This window comes from Halichoerus grypus, chromosome 10, assembly GCF_964656455.1.
Source record: "Halichoerus grypus chromosome 10, mHalGry1.hap1.1, whole genome shotgun sequence".
In the NCBI taxonomy this organism is placed as follows: Eukaryota; Metazoa; Chordata; class Mammalia; order Carnivora; family Phocidae; genus Halichoerus; species Halichoerus grypus.
The window spans coordinates 2,331,013-2,348,702 of NC_135721.1; the positions used below are offsets into that span (position 1 = coordinate 2,331,013).

At 53.2% G+C, this 17,690-nt stretch overlaps 1 protein-coding gene and 1 long non-coding RNA gene across 5 annotated transcripts; one reads left to right on the forward strand and one right to left on the reverse strand.

Annotated features, from left to right (window-relative positions):
* Positions 1–1,592: 1,592 nt before the first annotated feature.
* Positions 1,593–13,636, reverse strand: ADI1 (acireductone dioxygenase 1). 3 transcript variants are annotated; one of them, XM_078055914.1, is made up of 4 exons: positions 13,517–13,636; positions 9,051–9,170; positions 3,271–3,450; positions 1,593–2,518 (listed from the first exon to the last, which is right to left on the reverse strand). In XM_078055914.1, the coding sequence occupies exons 1-4, from the start codon at positions 13,619–13,621 to the stop codon at positions 2,399–2,401; spliced, it is 525 nt and encodes a 174-aa protein (XP_077912040.1). In that variant the 5' UTR covers positions 13,622–13,636; the 3' UTR covers positions 1,593–2,398. The 3 variants fall into 3 exon arrangements, with proteins under 3 accessions (XP_077912040.1, XP_035959318.1, XP_077912041.1); XM_036103425.2 differs by lacking the exon at positions 13,517–13,636 and adding an exon at positions 11,929–12,189; XM_078055915.1 differs by lacking the exon at positions 13,517–13,636 and adding an exon at positions 11,669–11,770.
* Positions 11,846–13,804, forward strand: LOC118542877 (uncharacterized). 2 transcript variants are annotated; one of them, XR_004920823.2, is made up of 3 exons: positions 11,846–11,874; positions 12,373–12,558; positions 12,657–13,804. It is a non-coding gene; the product is annotated as an uncharacterized LOC118542877 (long non-coding RNA). The 2 variants fall into 2 exon arrangements; XR_004920822.2 differs by lacking the exon at positions 11,846–11,874 and having other exon boundaries at positions 12,219–12,558.
* The last annotated feature ends 3,886 nt before the right edge of the window (positions 13,805–17,690 follow it).

The following is a 17,690-nucleotide window of genomic DNA, read 5'->3' on the forward strand; positions in this document are numbered from 1 at the left end:
GTCATGAGCTCGGGGTTGCGAGATCGAGCCCTGTGCCAGGCTCCGTGCTAGGCGTGGGAACCTGCTTAAGATTCTCTCCCTCCCTTAAAAAAAATACAACAAAAAAAAAACTCCATTAAAAAAAGTCAATTAGGGGGCGCCTGGGTGGCTCAGTCATTAAGCGTCTGCCTTCGGCTCAGGTCATGATCCCAGGGTCCTGGGATCGAGCCCCATGTCAGGCTCCCTGCTCCGCGGGAAGCCTGCTTCTCCCTCTCCCACTCCCCCTGCTTGTGTTCCCTCTCTCCCTGTGTCTCTCTGTCAAATAAATAAATAAAATCTTTAAAAAAAGTCAATTAGGATTTTTAGTTCAGAATGGTAAGTTGATAGTTGGGAACTCTATTATTTGAAGGGCAGAAATAGCAAAATACATGCAAAACTCTGCCTGGTTTAATTAGCAACAATCACTGAAGCATCTGGCTTCTCAGAGGCGGTGGGGACCCTCCTCCCTCGCCAGCTTCCTCTTCATCCCCGCACAGTCGGGGACCGAGATGGTGGCAAGGAGGGGCATGAAGACCAGAGGGAGGAAAGGACCCCACTGACTCAGGAGCCGTGGACAAGGGCAACCCCGGAGTGAAAAAGCAGGCACCCGGGAGCCTTACAGACCAGATTCCAAACAGGGAGAGTATCTTGGGGTGAAAGGGTGAATCTGGATCCAGACCCAAGGCTGACAAGTTCCTGGATTATTTGTGCCTGCCTCTTCATCAGGAACACCAAGGCATGGCCCGAGACCTCACTGGCCCTGTTCGCAGCGGCCTTTAGCCTAAGTCGGAATAAGGAAAACACGGAGCTTTCTTACGACGCCAGCACACAGACCAGCGTGAAGCTACAGGCAGGCATGTAATGCGTGCACACTGACCGATCAGTGTCCCAGCCACGTAACACCACAGCAGGGAGTGCTCCGCACCTTTAAAAAGAGGACACATTTGGGGTGCCTGGGGGCACGGTCCGTTGAGCGACCGACTCTTGGTTTCAGCTCAGGTCATGATCTCAGGGTCGTGAGATCAATCCCCACATCCAGTTCGCGCTCAACAGGGAGCCTCCTTGAGATTCTCTCTCTCCCTCTACCCCCAACCCCATGCTGTCTCTCTCTCAAATAAATTAAGATTTAAAAAATAAAAATTTAAAAACGACACATTTGCAAAGCAACACCCATGGAGAGCTACCTTGTTCAGCAAGCAGGCCTCTCTCTCTCTCTAAAGTGATAACCACACAAACTTGACAGCAAAGCAAGAACTGTTCTACTGGGAAGACGAACATCTGTGCTCCCTGGGAAGATTCTGGTCTCAGAGCCCTGAAGGTGGTGACTGTACGAAGGATCCATCCTCTCCCACATTCACCTCGGATGAGCGACCCGACCACGCAGGAGCGCCGCCCTCAGGAGGAGCCTCCCCGACTTCCCCGTCAGAGGCGGACACAGCCCGGGTCGCCCCTTACCATCCTCCTGCTACCTGCGCGCGTTCCAATCCTAAAACTCCGTTTACTGAATTGTCTAAAACGAGTTTCCTCCATGCCTCGGACACACATTCCCAAGGCCCACGCGGAGGCAATGAAAGGAATTTTAACATGAAGGTTTTTAATCCAGTTTAAAAAATCCTTAAAACAATCTGCCTTCAAAACATGAAATTGATTTGGGGTTTTTCTATTATTATAACAAATCAAGCAAAACTGTACCTCATAATTGTTGAGGAAAAAGATAATGTATTAATTTTCCTATTAAAATCAAAAACTTGGATGTAGAAGAGTTAACAGGGAAATCAACTTAGGAATCTCAGTGAACAACACCAATGCAGGTAAAATATAAATTCATCACGTACATGTGCGAACCACCACGACCGTGATGAACAAGGCCTGCAAGCCAAGAGTATAAAATTAGGGCAGCTACTTTGTTCTGAACAAGAAAGTGGCGTGAGCGACTCCGAGCACCGCCCCACTAGCAGGAGAGACCTCGCCCCCGACAGCACGCCCCACCCGGTGCTGGGAGAAGTGTCTTCTGTCTGGCCGGCCCTGCTGTCCCCTGCGACACCTTCTTACAAGGCGGGCACCGCGCGGGCAGACGGCTGCTTACGGTCCAAGAAACGGGTGCGGGCGGAGCAGCCCCGCACTTCAACAACGGGGAGACGACTCTCATTCGGGCTGATCTTGAATTAGGTAAGATGAACGTGGTTTGTCCACAGTCCCAGAGTTGCTTCCACGTAAAAATCACTGTTATAATACAGCTCCTTCCATCACACACACCGATCGAACCGCCTCGCCCAGACAGCGCACCAGCCCTAGTCTCCGGAGTGAGAGGACGAGGAAGGACAGGCTCCGCGGGGGTTCAGGACGCTCCCAAGGGGAAGCGCCGGGAGCCCGGGCGCCGCTAGGCTGTCTGCGCCAAAGACGCCACGTAGCGCCCCCGAGCCTCGAAGTGGTCCGCGGGCCGGTTGTACGCCGTCCACACGGGATCTCCCACGAACAGCCGCATGGCCTTCACGTAGTTCTAGGAAACAGACACACCGGATGTGAAACCCGCCTCCGACATACGGTCGTGGCCGTGTTCGTGGCCCCGGCCGCGCGCCTCGGCGACACGTCACCCCGCAGACCGCGGTGTCGGCGGCCGCGGCCGGAAGCGCTCAGGCTCAGACAGCGCGCCTCTGCCGCGGGGGTTCGCTGCGGAACCCCACTGTCTGTGACCCGCCGTCTGCGCGGACAAGCGCGGACCCGCCCGCTCCGGCCGCGGCCTTCGTGCCCTCCTCACGCTCAGCGGCCCTCAGGCTGCTGCACACCGGGAGGCCGGCGCGGCATCGCCCCTCAGAAGTGAAAACGAGGGGCGCCTGGGGGGCTCCGTCGTTGAGGTTCTGCCTTCGGCTCAGGTCACGATCCCGGGGTCCACGGACGGAGCCCCGAGGCGGGCTCCCTGCTCCGCGGGGAGCCTGCTTCTCCCCTGCCTGCCGCTCCCCCTGCTGTGCTCCCGCTCCCACTCCCCCTGCTTGTGCTCGCTCGCTCGCTCTCTGTCAAATAAAGTCTTACGAATAAATAGAAGGTGCAGAGCTTTCAGCCCCGTTTCCGCCTGTAGGAGTCTGTCCTATGCGCGCTCACACGTGACAAGTGACAGAGGCATGCGCTCCCGGATCCCGGCGCCGGGGACGACAGGAGGAGCCCGCACTTCCCGCACGCCCGACATGGGCGCCGCCCGCCGGAAGGGCTCCCGCCGGCCGCTCCGGCCCCGTCACACTCCAGCAGCCGTCCTACCTTCTCATCCAGCGTGAAGCGGTGATAGATGCCCGCGGGCAGAGTGATCAGGTCTCCTTTCTCCATGAAAATGCGGATCCACTTGTCCTCCGCATCTCGCACGTCGAAGTACCCGCTGCCGTCCAGGACGTAGCGGACCTCGTCGTCCAGGTGCAGGTGCTCCTCGTAGAACGCCTTCCTCTGCGGACGGCGGACACGGCGACTCAGAGCGGGCGTGCAGGTCCGCACGGCTCCGCGACAGCCCGAGCGCCCCGAGACCCGTGAGCGGCAGCCTTCTCCGCGGCGGGAAGGTGACGACACGTACCGGAGCGGGAGCTCGGGCAGTCCGGGAAGCCCGTCATCAGACCAGCAGCGACACAGCCCTTCCGTGTGCCGGCGACATGCTCAGGGCCCCACACGGAACGACTCAGGGCACTGGTCCTCCCCCCGCGACCCTCGAGGGAACGCGCGGACAGGCCGGGCGCTCGCCCCACCTCCCGCGGCTCAGCGGCACAGTCAGGGCTCCCACGCACATCCGGGCTCCTGCTCCCATCCGCTGCACACGGCAGTCTCACGGGCCTCACACGCGCACGCGCGGTCGTCACGGGCCTCATGCGCGCGCGCGCGGTCGTCACAGGGCCTCACGCGCGCGCGCGGTCGTCACAGGGCCTCACACGCGCGCGCGGTCGTCACAGGGCCTCACACGCGCCTTACACATGTGTGCTTGGTTGTCACATTCCTCACACGCACACGGTCATCACACGCCTTTCGTGCACACGCAGTCATCACGCGCCACGCATGTGCGGTCGTCGCACGCACGCACGCACAGTTGTCACACGCCTTACGTGCGCGCGTGCAGTCATCACACGCCTTACGCACGTGCAGTTGTCACACGCCTCAAACGCATGCGCGGTCATCATGCACCTTACGCACGCACGCACTTGTCACACGCCTTACGTGCGCACGCAGTCGTCACGTGCCTCAAACGCACACGTGGTCATCACGTGCTTCAGATGCGTGCGCGGTCGTCACGTGCCTCGCACATATACACACACACACAGTCATCACACAGATCACACCAGGTCAGAAGCCACGTGTACACGTGAGGAAGGCAGTCACTGTTTCCAGAAACAAACACTTTCCATTTGTTCAAATCTTTTATGTCTTTCAAAAAGTCCTTATCCCCCTAAAATTGATAATAAAAATATTCAAATACGGAGAATAGTTGAAAGAATTTTACAGTAACCACCCCTGTACCCTTACCAAGATGCCATCATCGAACTGTCTCTACTCGCACTGTTAGTATCTCCCCAGCTCTCTGTCCCCCATGCAGGTGTGTTGCAGCTTTCCTTATTTAATGTTTACACATTTCTGGAAAATCCATAAATATCTGGAAAATGGCCACGTACAGTAAGAGCAGCACATTAACACCCGTCTTGAATGCTGGCAGGCAGTGGTGACGCAGGGGTCACGGCCCCCAGGAGGGGAACGATCCAGCCAACTACATTCGCATTACTCACGCACCCAGCAATCCCCTTCCCAGAACGGACCCTGAAGATTCGCCTCCGACTACATGAATATAAATTTGCACAAGGTTACTCTCTGCTGTAGTGTAAAACACTGGAAAGAACTCAGATGCCCAAACACCAGAGAGTGGCAGAATATTGAGGTCTACGAGCACCGCCATAACAAGACGCTAAGACAACCACTGTCGACGGGCAGACGGTGGGAACAGTGCAGTAAAGGTGGGGAAAGGGGATGACCCTTCTGGCAAAGTTGAGATTTTAGAACTTTGTTGTGTTTTACGTAATCATAAATAGGATAAGAGAAGCGTGGGAAGGAAAACTTAAACCATACTGACCTGAGTAATTTGTGACCATTATCACTTCACCCTGTCCTCAGTCTGAGAGAAAGACCTGCAAACCGGCCTCACACCCCACTCAGCAGGGCTGCCCTCTGCAACGGACGGGTGTAGCAGCCAGGCCGAAACTACTGTGTGTGCTGAGGGAAATGAGTAAGTATGTGGACGCGATCGGGGGCCGGGGTCCTCACAGTGGGACAAGAGAGGGGCAAGCACTGAATGAGGGAGGATGAGAAAAAGTCCTGTGGAGTTGACCAGAATGAGAGGCATCAGCTCAAACCAACGATTTCTCTCTCTCTCACAGACACAGAATTCACTGCCCCATCTGCTGCAAGGACCTGGGGCAATGACCCCCGAGTAGCAATGAGGACTCCCGTCTGGGTTTCCAAGTACCAGTAACAGGTACCAGGAAGAGGGGCTGATTCCAGGGCGAGATCAGGGAACTGGAGGTGCCTGGCACAGGTGGGTCCAGCAAGTAAGGAGGTGCTCAGGAAAATGATGGGGATCTGCCAAAAGGACAGGAACCAGTTAGAAACGCTCCTACTTGCTAAGTCTGGGGCAATCCAAACATCAAAATTACTCACTGGCCTGTAATCCATGCCTGCCATGATTCAGGTAAGACTCTGTGAGCCCACACTGATGTAAACAGGAGGAACAGGCAGCTTTTCCTTACAGACGGAGGCCGATTCAATACTGGATGATAGTTAGAAGGTCACCATTTCTACCACCCTGATGGCGGTGACTAATTCAGGCAGGAACCATCAAGACTTACTGCAAACACTGAGTGAAAGTTTGAGAAGAAACAGGGTGTTCACAGACTCAAAGTAACTCTTCACAAATTTCTTATTAGTTATGAGGGGGAAATGGTAACTTCACATGAAGAACCCAATGAACACGAACTTAACCAAGTTTCCCATCAGCCAGGAAGGGTCCTCTGACACCACATGCCTCCCAACGGGGTGCACCGAGCAGACACAACACCTTCTGTGTAGGATTCCTGCCAAAAATGCATCACTTGAATCTAATCACGAGGACACCTAACACAGACATAACATATTAGAAAGTAAAGGTTTGTTTCAGAGAAACAAGAGAGAGAAGCCTGTGTCAGCGAGGGAGCTTTCCTCCAGGAGAGAAGCTATTCTGCAGGACTAGGATGATGGGGGAATATAATTACCAACATTAACAGCATCCGAGCCCCTTCGATGTAGTAAGACAAAGCACTGCTGGGGCGCCTGGGTGGCTCAGTCAGGTGAACGTCCAACTCTTGATTTCGGCTCAGGTCACGATCCTGGGTTGTGCAATCGAGCCCCGCACAGGGTTCCGCACTTACTGTGGACCCTCCTTAAGATTCTCTCTCTCCCTCTCCCTCTGCCCCTCCCCATTCTCTTTCTCGTATGCATGTGCGCCTGTGTGCATTAAAAAAATAAAGAATAAAAACTAAACTAAAAAAAAAGACAAAAGCGCTGCTAAGAAGATGAGTAATCTAAAATTCATGGAAAAGCACACCATTTAAATATGAGAGAATTCATGACCCGTTAGGGCATTTGGTGAGAAATGACTTCATCTTGTAAGGTACCGTAACACTCATGCTCTGACCAGCAAGAATAATTTGACAGCAATGACACCATGTGTGTATGTTTGCAGGGTCCGTGTTCTCATGCTGCTTTTGTTCTTAGTTCAGTTTGTTGGTATACCTGCCTGTTTCCTTTCTCCAAAACACACACAGAAGACATCCAAGCTGATGGAAGAACAGTCTGGGTGACTTTCCCTAGATCCATCAGAGGACTGAGGTCACAGGATAAAATGCTCCCCTTAGCTCTGAGAGAGAGGTGGACGCAGAGCCTCCTGGAGCAGGTAAACTGGTACAACACACAAGTGGTCATCCTGGCAAACTGCAGCAGGCTGAGTGTGCACCAGCTCGAAAGTGAAAAACTCCTGGGAGCCCAGTATTAAGGGAGCCCCACAGGTCTGTGGCTTTTATATCTAGAAACCCCACCAGGTTCTCATAATGAAGATCCCAGAAATAGCCTTTCACGTTGCAGGCAATGGGAGGGGAAAAGTAGCCATTTTTAAAAACTCAGAGAACATCCTGCATACCAAAGGCCAGTACTCCCAGGGAAACAACTGTACCAGAGCCTTATCTGACTTGCAAGAAGGCCACCTCCAGCCCCCTCTAGCCTAAAGGGAGAATGAAAAGGCCACAACTGAAGAACTAAGCCCACTAAAAACTAGACTGAATCGTGAAATCACAAAGCACTTTTCCTCCCCGACAGCTTACCGCATGACAAGGCTTCAGAAGGATAATAGTGACTTAAAGCTCTGGAAGAACCATGAGACACAGAATCTATGTGAGGAAGAGTGCTTGGAGAAACAAAGACCTCAGGGGAGAAGAAAAACAAGGAAACTAGAAGAAACCAAACCCCTGACACCCGCAATAGCAAACAGGACTCCCACCCAGGTAACACAAACCCTCACACTAAAGGCCGACTTGCCTTGGTTCCTCTTAACAGACACTACACTCTGGCTTTAGCCAAAAATAACAGGACGTGTTAAAAGTTAAGAAAAAATCTGTCTCCAGAGACAAAGCAAGCATGAGAACCAGACAGGGATGTGACACACATTTCGGAAACTGAAGCCCAAGGTTACATAGCTAGTAAGTACTGGAGCCAGAATTTAAAGATTTTATTTATTTATTTGACAGAGAGAAAGAGAGCACAAGCAGAGGGAGCAGCAGGAAGAGGGAGAGGGAGAAGCAGGCTCCCCACTGAGCAGGGAGCCCAATGCGGGGCTCGATCCCAGGACCCTGGGATCATGACCTGAGCTGAAGGCAGACGATTAACCGATTGAGCTACCTAGGTGCCCCGAGAATCCCACTTTAAAATAAAGACACAAATAGGTTAAAAGCAAACTTGGAGAAAGATACACCATGTTAAGAGTAATCAAAAGACAGCTCAGGGAACTATATTAATTTCAGACAACACAGACTTCAGAACAAGGAAAATCATCAGGGATAAAGATGGATGTCATGTAATGACAAAACAGTCAAATCTCTAAGAGGACATGACAATCCTGAACATGTATGCGCCTAACAACAAACATCAAAATACACAAGACAAAACTAACAGAATGAGAAGAACACATGAATTCACTATTTTAGTTGGAGATTTCAACACCACCCATCAATAAACAACAAGTTCAGCTTGCAGAAAATCAGAAAGGAACAGTTGTTGAATTGCACCACCAATTCATAGAATGAGTCAACCAACAGCAGAATACACATTCTTCTCAGACTCACATGGTGCATTCACGAAGATAAACTATGTTGTGGCCCATTAAAACCGCCTCAATATATTTACAAGGACTCAAGTCTTACAAAATATATTCTCTGATTACAGTGGAATTAAATTGGAAGGCAATAAAAGAAAAGTCTCTGGAAAAGTCCCCATATAATTAGAAACTAACACGTATCAAAAAACCCACATGGGTCAAAGAAGAAATCAAAAAAGTTAATTTGGAGGTATTCTGATGAAAATGAAAATCATTCAAAATTTGTGTGATGCCACAAAAGCAGCACTTAGGGGAAATCTACAGCACTAAACACCTACGTTAAAAAAGAAGGCTGCAAGTCCATGACCTCAGCAACCATGTTAGAAATTAGAAAAAGGATGGCTCAGTCAGTTTAATGTCCAACTCTTGATTTCAGCTCAGGTTGTGATCTCAGGGTCATGAGATGGAGCCCCATGTCTGGCTTCCTGCTCAGTAGGGAGTCTGCTTGGGATTCTCTCTTCCTTGCCCTCTGCCCTTCCTCCCCCCACTTGCATGCTCTCTCAAATAAATAATTAAATCTTAAAAAAAAGAAAAAAGAAAAAACAAAGAAGCTTGTGTTTAATAAGAGTGAATATAACGATTCCCCTCTTCAAAGAATTTAGAGTTACCTTACCTTTTCTTCATAATTTGGTAGTTTATCCTTGCATATGGTTATTATGTCCATCCAGGAATAGTTTCTCTCTTTTCGGATCTTTTCTAATTCTGGATCATTCTCATATTTGTCAGCATCCAACTATTAGAGTTTAAACAACAACAAAAAGGAGGTCACAGGAATGCAAGGAAACAAAGAAGTGTTCTCTCTCTGGATCTCCAATATGATTGCACTGCAAATTTATCATCTAGTCCTCTGTCAATTGCAAACTAACCTTCCTTCCCCTCTTTTCCCTATTTCTCTGGAGGGTTTCCCAATTCTCCATTATAGCTAAGGAGAGTGCAGTTGTACTTAATTCTTGCCTCCCTTCTCCCCAGCAGTTCTTCCTGGGGGATTCTACATCCCCATTCTAGTCCCACTGCTAGGAGCCCAGGTGAAACATCCATGGCCAAGCCTGTCCAAGGTCACCAACCCCACCTCCTCCCCAGTCCTGTTCCTCCAGCACCAATCCTCTGCAGGTCTAACTGGTCCCTCTATGGCATCTCTTTGGTCAGCTGTTTCCCTTGGCTGAAATGACTGATGCTCTGGAAGCCTACAAATAAAACCCAAGTTCATTACACTGGTATGAGAAGCCTTCCATCATGTGGCCCCAGCTGCCTTTTCTACTCCTCTGTCCCTATCACCTGTTTTTTAAAAAAAATCTACATTCTAAACCAAATAGGATTATTTGCTACTCTCCAAAAGATGCCTCACATCCCCACATCCTTGCTCCTGACAGCTTCCTGCACCTAGAAATCTCCTTCATTATTTTCATTTATCACAACCCTATCTCTTCTTCAAGGTCCCATTCTAACGTTTGTCATGAAGCACTCCCCTAGGACCCCAGCCAGAGTTATTTGCACTCCTACTTCAAACTATTGGCAACGAATTTAGCATACTTTGCATTATGTTGCGATAAAATGCACATTTTATCACAACTACTGAACAGCAAACTCCAGAATATCTTAAAATACTGGTCATCAACACATTAAGTTCTACAAAGATGACTCCCAAAATTATCAAATCCACCTCATGATATGCACAGTACTGCTCCACACTAAAACAATCTAACTTCAAATTATGTGTATGAGACAGAGCTTTTTATCACTCTGCTGTCACTGATACCAGATATGAAAAAATGCTCCATTTGTTCCCACTGACCAAGAACAGTTATTACGAAGGAAGTGTTTAGTAGAGAAGTCCTCTTAATGGCAAGAAGGCTAGCCCTGGCTTCATTTCCGCCCACCGTGAACGAAAAGGAACCCTGTTTACAACGGAGCCAGGGGACCAGCAGGGGTAGCCCTTACACCCAGCGCTGTGGGTCAAGGGCCGACCCAACAGGAAAAGCCCCACCTGGCAGGTGGATGCCACTCTACCACAGCAGGAGCAAGGAAGGGTTCCTCTGCCCAGCAACAGCCCAGCTAAGGAGAAGCCACTAGTCCAGCGGACTTGTTTTAACAGCCCACCCAATTCCACCCCCCATTTTTTAATGAAAGATTGTTCATTTATTAGGGGGCCTTGCCTATGGTTTTTGCTGTGGTTTGCTTATACTGGATTGCAATTCTCTGCTATTCCTAAATAAACCCATTTTTGCTGGTGAAATAACCGGCAGCTTTCTTTCTTTCTTTAAAAGACTTTATTTGAAAGCGAGAGGGAGAGAGCACAAGCAGGGGCAGCGGGAGAGAGAAAAGCGGACCCCCCACTGAGCAGGGAGCCCGAGGCGGGGCTCGATTCCAGGACCCCGGGATCATGACCTGAGCCGAAGGCTCACCGCTTCACCACTGAGCCCCCCGGGCCCCGGTGGCAGTTTTATCTAGAAAGTTAACACTAGGGGCGCCCGGCTGGTTCAGTCGGCAGAGCCTGCGGTGAGTTCAAGCCCCACGTTGGCTGTAGAGATTACTTAAAAATAAGGGGGGTGGGGGGAATCTTTAAAAAAAAAAGTTAACACTACTCAACCAGAGGTACCATGGAAAACCGTCTCGCGTCTCCTCTGAGAGAGACCAGACGAGGTCTAAAGAGCCGCTGGGCTGGAACATTCTCTGAGCCTGTCTCATGGGGGAAAGCGCGGCTCCGCGCACACCGGAGTTCACTCCACTCTGGCCCCAGATGGAGCCAGCGCCTTGGGAGCGGACATCACCGCGGGCTCGGGCAGCGGGGGCCCTGCAGCCGGCGGGGGCGAGGGCGGTCCCACGCGAGGAGACCCTCACCCCGCACCGCTGCGCGCACCTCGCCCGGAGAGCGCACCTGCCGCCTGCGGAGGAGGCCGGCGCACCACGGGGCACCGCACAGGGGTCCTGGGGACGGTCTCCAAGGTCTCCCAGGTCTCCCGCCCCGCTCTCGCCCCGCATAGTCCACTAATAATGTGCCCGGCGCGAAGCCACCCGCGTCCTCCCGGCGCACCGCGTCAGACCACACACCCCGGCCCGGAGACCATCTCGGGTGACCGATTCCCGGCCCCGCCTGTCTGCAGAGCACGCGCACGGAGGCCAGACCGCCGACCACAATGCTGAGCATGCGCACCGCGCCCGGAACGCCTAAAGCCGGGCAAGCGCAGCATGCCCCGGACGCCGACCACCCGCACCCCTACTGAGCATGCGCACCGCTCCCAGGGGGAGGGTTCCCGGCGCCGCATGTCCCGGGCGCCGCCGACCACCCGGCCCCCTACTGAGCATGCGCACCGCGCCCAGGGGGAGGGTTCCCGGCGCCGCCGACCACCCGGCCGCCCTACTGAGCATGAGCAGCACCACTCCCCACCCCCCACCCCCGGCCCTGTCCCGGCCGCGGTCCCCACTCGCTGCACGTTGGGGTGTGCAGGGAGCACGGGGGACCCGATGGGGGGACTGCCCCCGCCCCTGCGTACCTTCCAATAAAGAACCCCGAGCCGGCGCAGCTGCTCCAGGCCGACCGGGCGGTTGGGCTCGGCGCGGTGGGGCCGCCTCGGGTCGTCGGCGGACTCGTCCATGTACCAGGCCTCCACCATGGCGGAGCCGGGGCGCCGCGAGCACCCCCTGCACGCCCGCCCGGCCCCCGCCCCTGACCCTGGCCCGCGGCTTCGGGAGGCAGCGGGGGAAGAGCGGGCGCGCCGCGCGGGGAGGCCCTTATCCCGGGGCGGCGGGGCGGGGCGGGGCCGGCGCTCCCGGCGGGGGGAGGGGCGGCGGGACCGGGGGCAGCTGCGAGGAGGAGGGGCTCAAGGGGGCGGGACGGAGATGGGGGAGCAGCTGCGGGGAGGGGGGCCCAGAGGTCATCTTGACTGGAACAATCTGGTGAAACAAGCAATACTGACGTGAAACAATTTATACTTTAGAGGACGGAGATTAAGTGCCACCAAGGAACCCACGCCACCCATGTGGGGCACAGCGTGGCTTCAGGTCAGGTCGCGTCACCGCAGAGGACCCAGGTGTCACTCAGGGTGGCATACCGCGTCCTCTCCATTCCCCCCATCTTTGCAGTATCAACAGTCTGCTCTGCATCTCCCTTCCCCATATGGCGGGTTATGTTCTAGGGGAGGAAAAGCAAGCCTGCCCTTCCCATTCCTTGAATTGGTCATCTGTTTAGCAGATTAGGAAAAAAAGGTTCATTTTTTCAAAGCAATCAACCAGAAAAGATCCGATCATCCCGCCATCCGGCACAGCCTCTACAGGGAATCAAGTAACTGGGAAGCCCATGGGACAGAAACTAGACCAAGCCGGCCCGTCTCCGGAGCCTACAGCCCGCTCTGAGCTCCAGGACACTGTGCGCGAAGCACACACACCCTGCGTCGGGTCTGCTGCTGCACTCCCACCTCTCCCTCTTCACACGCGTGGCCAGCTGCTGCTTGTCCCCCAGGGGACACCTTCCACGTCACTGCCCATCTCCTGTGCTTCATGACAAGGCTTCGTGACCTTGTCTGATGGGGGTCGCGCCCCACCAGTAAAGCTTCAGGGCTCACCCCTCCCTGCAGACTGCTCACACAAGGTGACCCAGGACCCTGAGTGGCCGGATCCGATCACGCACTTCTGGTCTGATCTGCTGTTGCCCACAGCTGCCCCCTCCCTTCCCAGAACGCTTCCTTCTCACTTGCCTCCAGCTCCCTCCTGGTTCTTCTCCTTGGCGGCACCGCAAAGTGGACTGTCCTGTCCTCTGGCCACACACACTCCAGGTGACCTCATGTAGCCCAGGATGCGCGGTGGCTTCCACAGCTGTCTCCAGCCGGGGCCTCTCTGAGACCCGGCCGGCTGTCTAACTCGGCATGGCCACACCCATGGCGAATCAGCAGGTCAAACCTAACTCAGCCAAAGCCGAGCTCGATTCCCCGCACGTCCAGGCAGGTCTCTCCCCAGCCTTTCCCAACCCTGTCAACAGCCGCACCAACCACCCAGTGCCTGAATCCCAAAGTCTAGGGGTTTTGTGTTTCCTCTCTCTTACCCTCAGCATCCAACCAAATCTAGCAACAGCACAAATCCACTCACTTCATCCCAGCTCCTTCTGCCCTCTTCTCCGGACTGGTGACAGACTTGAGAAATGGACCCCTGCTCCCACTCGTGCACCACTGCAGGCCGTTCTCTGCAGAGCATGTATTTTAAAAATACAAATGGGGGTGCCTGGGTGACTCCATCAAGTGGGTGACCAACTCCATCTCAGCTTGTCATGATCTCAGGGTCATGAGTTCAAGCCCTTCACTGGGCTCTACATGGGGCGTGGAGCCTACTTAAAAAAAATTAAAAAATAATAAAAAGTAAATAAAAATACAAACAGGATCTTGTCACTTGTCTGCTTAACCCTCCTTTCCTGACTGCCGTGGCTCCTGACCACCTCTCCAGCCCCTCTCCCTCCCGCCTGTTCTCTGCCCTGCACACACTTGGGCTTCTCAGCGTCTGACCCTGGTGTCCTCCTGTGTGCCCTTCTGTTCTCAGCTTAGATCGCCCTTCCTTGCAGAGGCCTTCTCTGGCCCTCCCTACACCTCTGAGGAGGTCTCCCTGTTACACTGGTGCTGGCGTGTACTGGTTTGACTAATGTCAGCCTCCACCTTAGGACTGTCAGCCCCAAGTGAATTTGTATTGCCAATGACAACTTGTGTCTTGGGGTCAGCGTGTGTCCTATTAGTCTTCAGGGACCTCGTATAGGCAGTAAAAGAAAGTTTGCTGAATGACTGTGGAAAGGATGTGAAGAGAACACTGCAGAGTTTTCACAGCATTACCGCAACTGCCCTCCTGACGCAAACCAGATCTTGTGCCCTAGGACGGAACAGCTCTGTGTGCTGGGTAATCTTACAAAGGCTTCCCGAGCGCGGTCTCATCCAGGCTTACAGGCAAGGTGGGCAAGACTTACCACCGACCTATTAAAGACGGGACAGCTGGGGCACACCCAGCTCCGGTGACTCGCTGGAGGTCCCCTGGCCAGGAAGGAGCAAGGCTGGGATTTGAGCCGGGAGCCAGCCCCAAAGCCTGCAGACGTTACCGCGGCAACACAGCGAGGGAAGGAGCAAGGCTGCTCTCCTCCGGGGGGGAAGGACTGCTTCTTGGAATGGGGACAGTGCTTCCCGCCTGCTGGGGCTGCGGTACGGACAATCACGCGTCACCATTTGGGGGCCTCCGTCTTGAGCAGACTTGTTTTTTCCTATTAGGGAGGAGAGAGGGAGCTGTGTTATATTGTAAAAAAAAAAACAAAAAACAAAAAACTTTGGGAAAGCAAGACCATCGGGATGCCCTGAAGAATTGTCACGGAGCCCAGCACTTGCAGCCAGAGCCCATTCAAGCAGGCAGACTCAGACCAGAACAGCACTCATTATACTCCTATGACCGTTGCTGGCCCACGGGATTGCTCCTTTGAAGGGAAGTCTTTTGAAATTGAACTACTCCTTCCAGAAGAATAGCCAGCAGCAGCCAAAAAATACGTTTTGCGACCAGAATTTATCACCCTAAAGTAGGCAACTCGGGAAGAATCTATTTAGATGTTCTGAAAGACAGATGGTGCCCGTCGCTGCAGCCCTGCCCGCGAGCACCGTTCTCCATCCCGGCTCTGTGAAGTGCTCCCAGCCCAGGGGCCCGCCAGCCAGCGGGGCAGGGCAACAGCACAGCAGAAGGCCAGGGGCGCCGAGATGCTGGAACATGAAGGATGTGGACGCTTCCTCTGCGAAGGCCCGGGGAGTAGATCTTTTAGGCTTTGCAGGCCAAGAGGCAAAATCAAGAAAAATAGATCAGTCCTTCGGTAACAACCATTTTAAAGTGTAAAAACCATTCTTAGCTCACAGAACATACAAAAACAGGCAGCAGGCTGGAACCTGCTGACCCCATTCTATCCCATTAATGATATTCACATTTCATCTGGTCACCAGGTACTTTATTCCCCTGGCCTGTGGGGAGAGCTCTGAAGGGTTTGAGATTTCACGCTACTAACGAGCTGTGGAGTGAGCCTGCCGTCAGCTCACCAATGCTGGCAGAAGACGCGAGTCTCCTGGGTCAGAGGCTCAGTGCGGGGATCAACTGCAGGAGTCGTCGTCAGCATGTCTGACAGGTTCCCAAACACCAGTTCCTGCTGGGGACGTCAAGAGGCTGAGAGACACCTGCGTGCTCCGCGAGTTGCATTATAGGCAAAGAACCTTGAGCTTAGGACCCAAGACCTTTGCGTGCTGGGCAGGAAGCACAGCTGCCCTTGCTCCAGGAAGATACTGCATCTGTCTCGCAAGGCCATTCACTAAAGAAATCTCCCCGACAGGCCCTTTAGGATCTCATCTGTGGCTGCGCAGAAATGTCAGAGACCCACGGAGGATTGTCTCCTGATGTGCTCCAGGGGCTTCTGTTTTATTTGCATTCAATGGATACAGTCTAAGCCGTGTGGCAGAGGGCTCCCAGCCCTGCAGGTCGGAAGTGTGGGCACAGTGGCTCTTCCTCTGCTCGGCGTCCCACAGGCTGCACTCAGGGGTCACTGGAGCTGCGTCCTTTCTGGAGCATGGTTGTTGGCAGAACTCGTGTGGTAAATCTGAGATCCCCATTCTCTTCCTGGCTGCTGGCCAGGAGCGGCTCTCCCTGTCCAGAAGATGCCCTCAGTCCTCTGCCCGTAACATAGAAGCTCAGTTCTCTAAGCCAGCAGGAAAGGCTTTAGCCCTTTGAATCTCTTCTTCTAAGAAGACCTCACCTGATTAGTTCAGGCTCACCAAAGATAATCTCCACTTTGATTAGCTCAGAGTCCAGTGGTTTGGGGCCTTAATTACATCTGCCAGTAATCTAACCAGTGGTCAGATGCACCGTTCCACCTGCACTCAAGGGTCTGATACACTGGGGGGTGGAAATCTCAAAATGCTGCCTACCACATTAGTAAGTCTATGAATTGTCCTTATTCACCGCTGCGGTGCCTGAGCAGAGACTGAAAATGGTTAAGACCAGTGGCACCTCTCTACTTTTATTTATTTACCTGAGTCCATGTTTTAGATAGAAGCACAGTGAGTGAATGTCACTGTTTCGTTGGAATTAGGTTAAAGGACAGTAAAACGAACTCTACGAAAGCAAGTAGAATCACCTTTAATCAAGCTTAACACTTGCTGAAGCTTCTAGGTAAGCCTTAGAAAATGACCACACATTTTTTTTGTTGGAAGGGAGGGTTGTGCCCTCACTCCGTAGCCAGTGTAACACTGTCCTTAGCAAGAGTGGCTTGTTTAGTGTCTCATGTCTGGCCCAAGCCCGCGTGCCCAGCTACTGCCCCGGCACTGAGTACGGTCGGACTTTACCACGGCGGCCTCATATAGTCTGTTCTTGAGAAGATGTCTGCCGGGCACCCTCGCTGGAACATCCGTGGTCCTCTGGTGGCTGGTTGGGCTTGCAAGTCCCTCGTACGGGCATCTCTCCTAGCCACCATCACCCTTTGGTTTACAGTAGAAATGCTTTCTGTATGCCTACCATTTTGTCACAGAGAATATTACAACATGTCCATTCAAAGGTCAAGATTTAATAAAATTAAGTTTTACGGCTTCATCCAGGACATTCTATTTTTTTTTTAAGATTTTATTTATTTGACGGAGGGGTGGGGAGCACAAGCAGGGGGAGTGGCAGGCAGAGAGAGAGGGAGAAGCAGGCTCCCTGTTGAGCAGGGAGCCCGATGCAGGGCTGGATCCCAGGACCCCCGGATCATGACCCGAGTGGAAGGCAGATGCCCAACGGACTGAGCCACCAGGGGCACCGGGTGGCTCAGTGGGTTAAAGCATCTGGGACATTCTTGAGAACTTGGGCTTCGTGTTTGTTGCTGCACGTGTGTGCAGAGCAGTGACCTCGGGCGGGCCCTCCGCGGCCTTTGCGCCCTCACCGCGGGCTCAGCACAGTGAGGGCCACACGGCACCCCAGCGTTATCACAAAGCTTGTTTTGAGAAACATGCTTTAGGAAGGCAGCTGTCATCTCTACTGTTCTGGGTATTCGGGCTGCAGGAGACAGGAGTCCAGCTTGCTCAGCAAACAAGGATGTGTCGGCTCAGGAAGTTGAGACCGCTAGGCAACCTTGCGAGAGCCTGGTAACAGCTCCCACCTTCCCTGCCTCCACTCTCTCCTCTGTGCCCGGCTCAGTTTCATCTACCGTAGTGAGCTTTCTGTAAGTGTAGGAAACACGGCCACCAGCAGCTCAAAACCATGCTTGCTTGGAATTCAAGAAAAAAGGAGC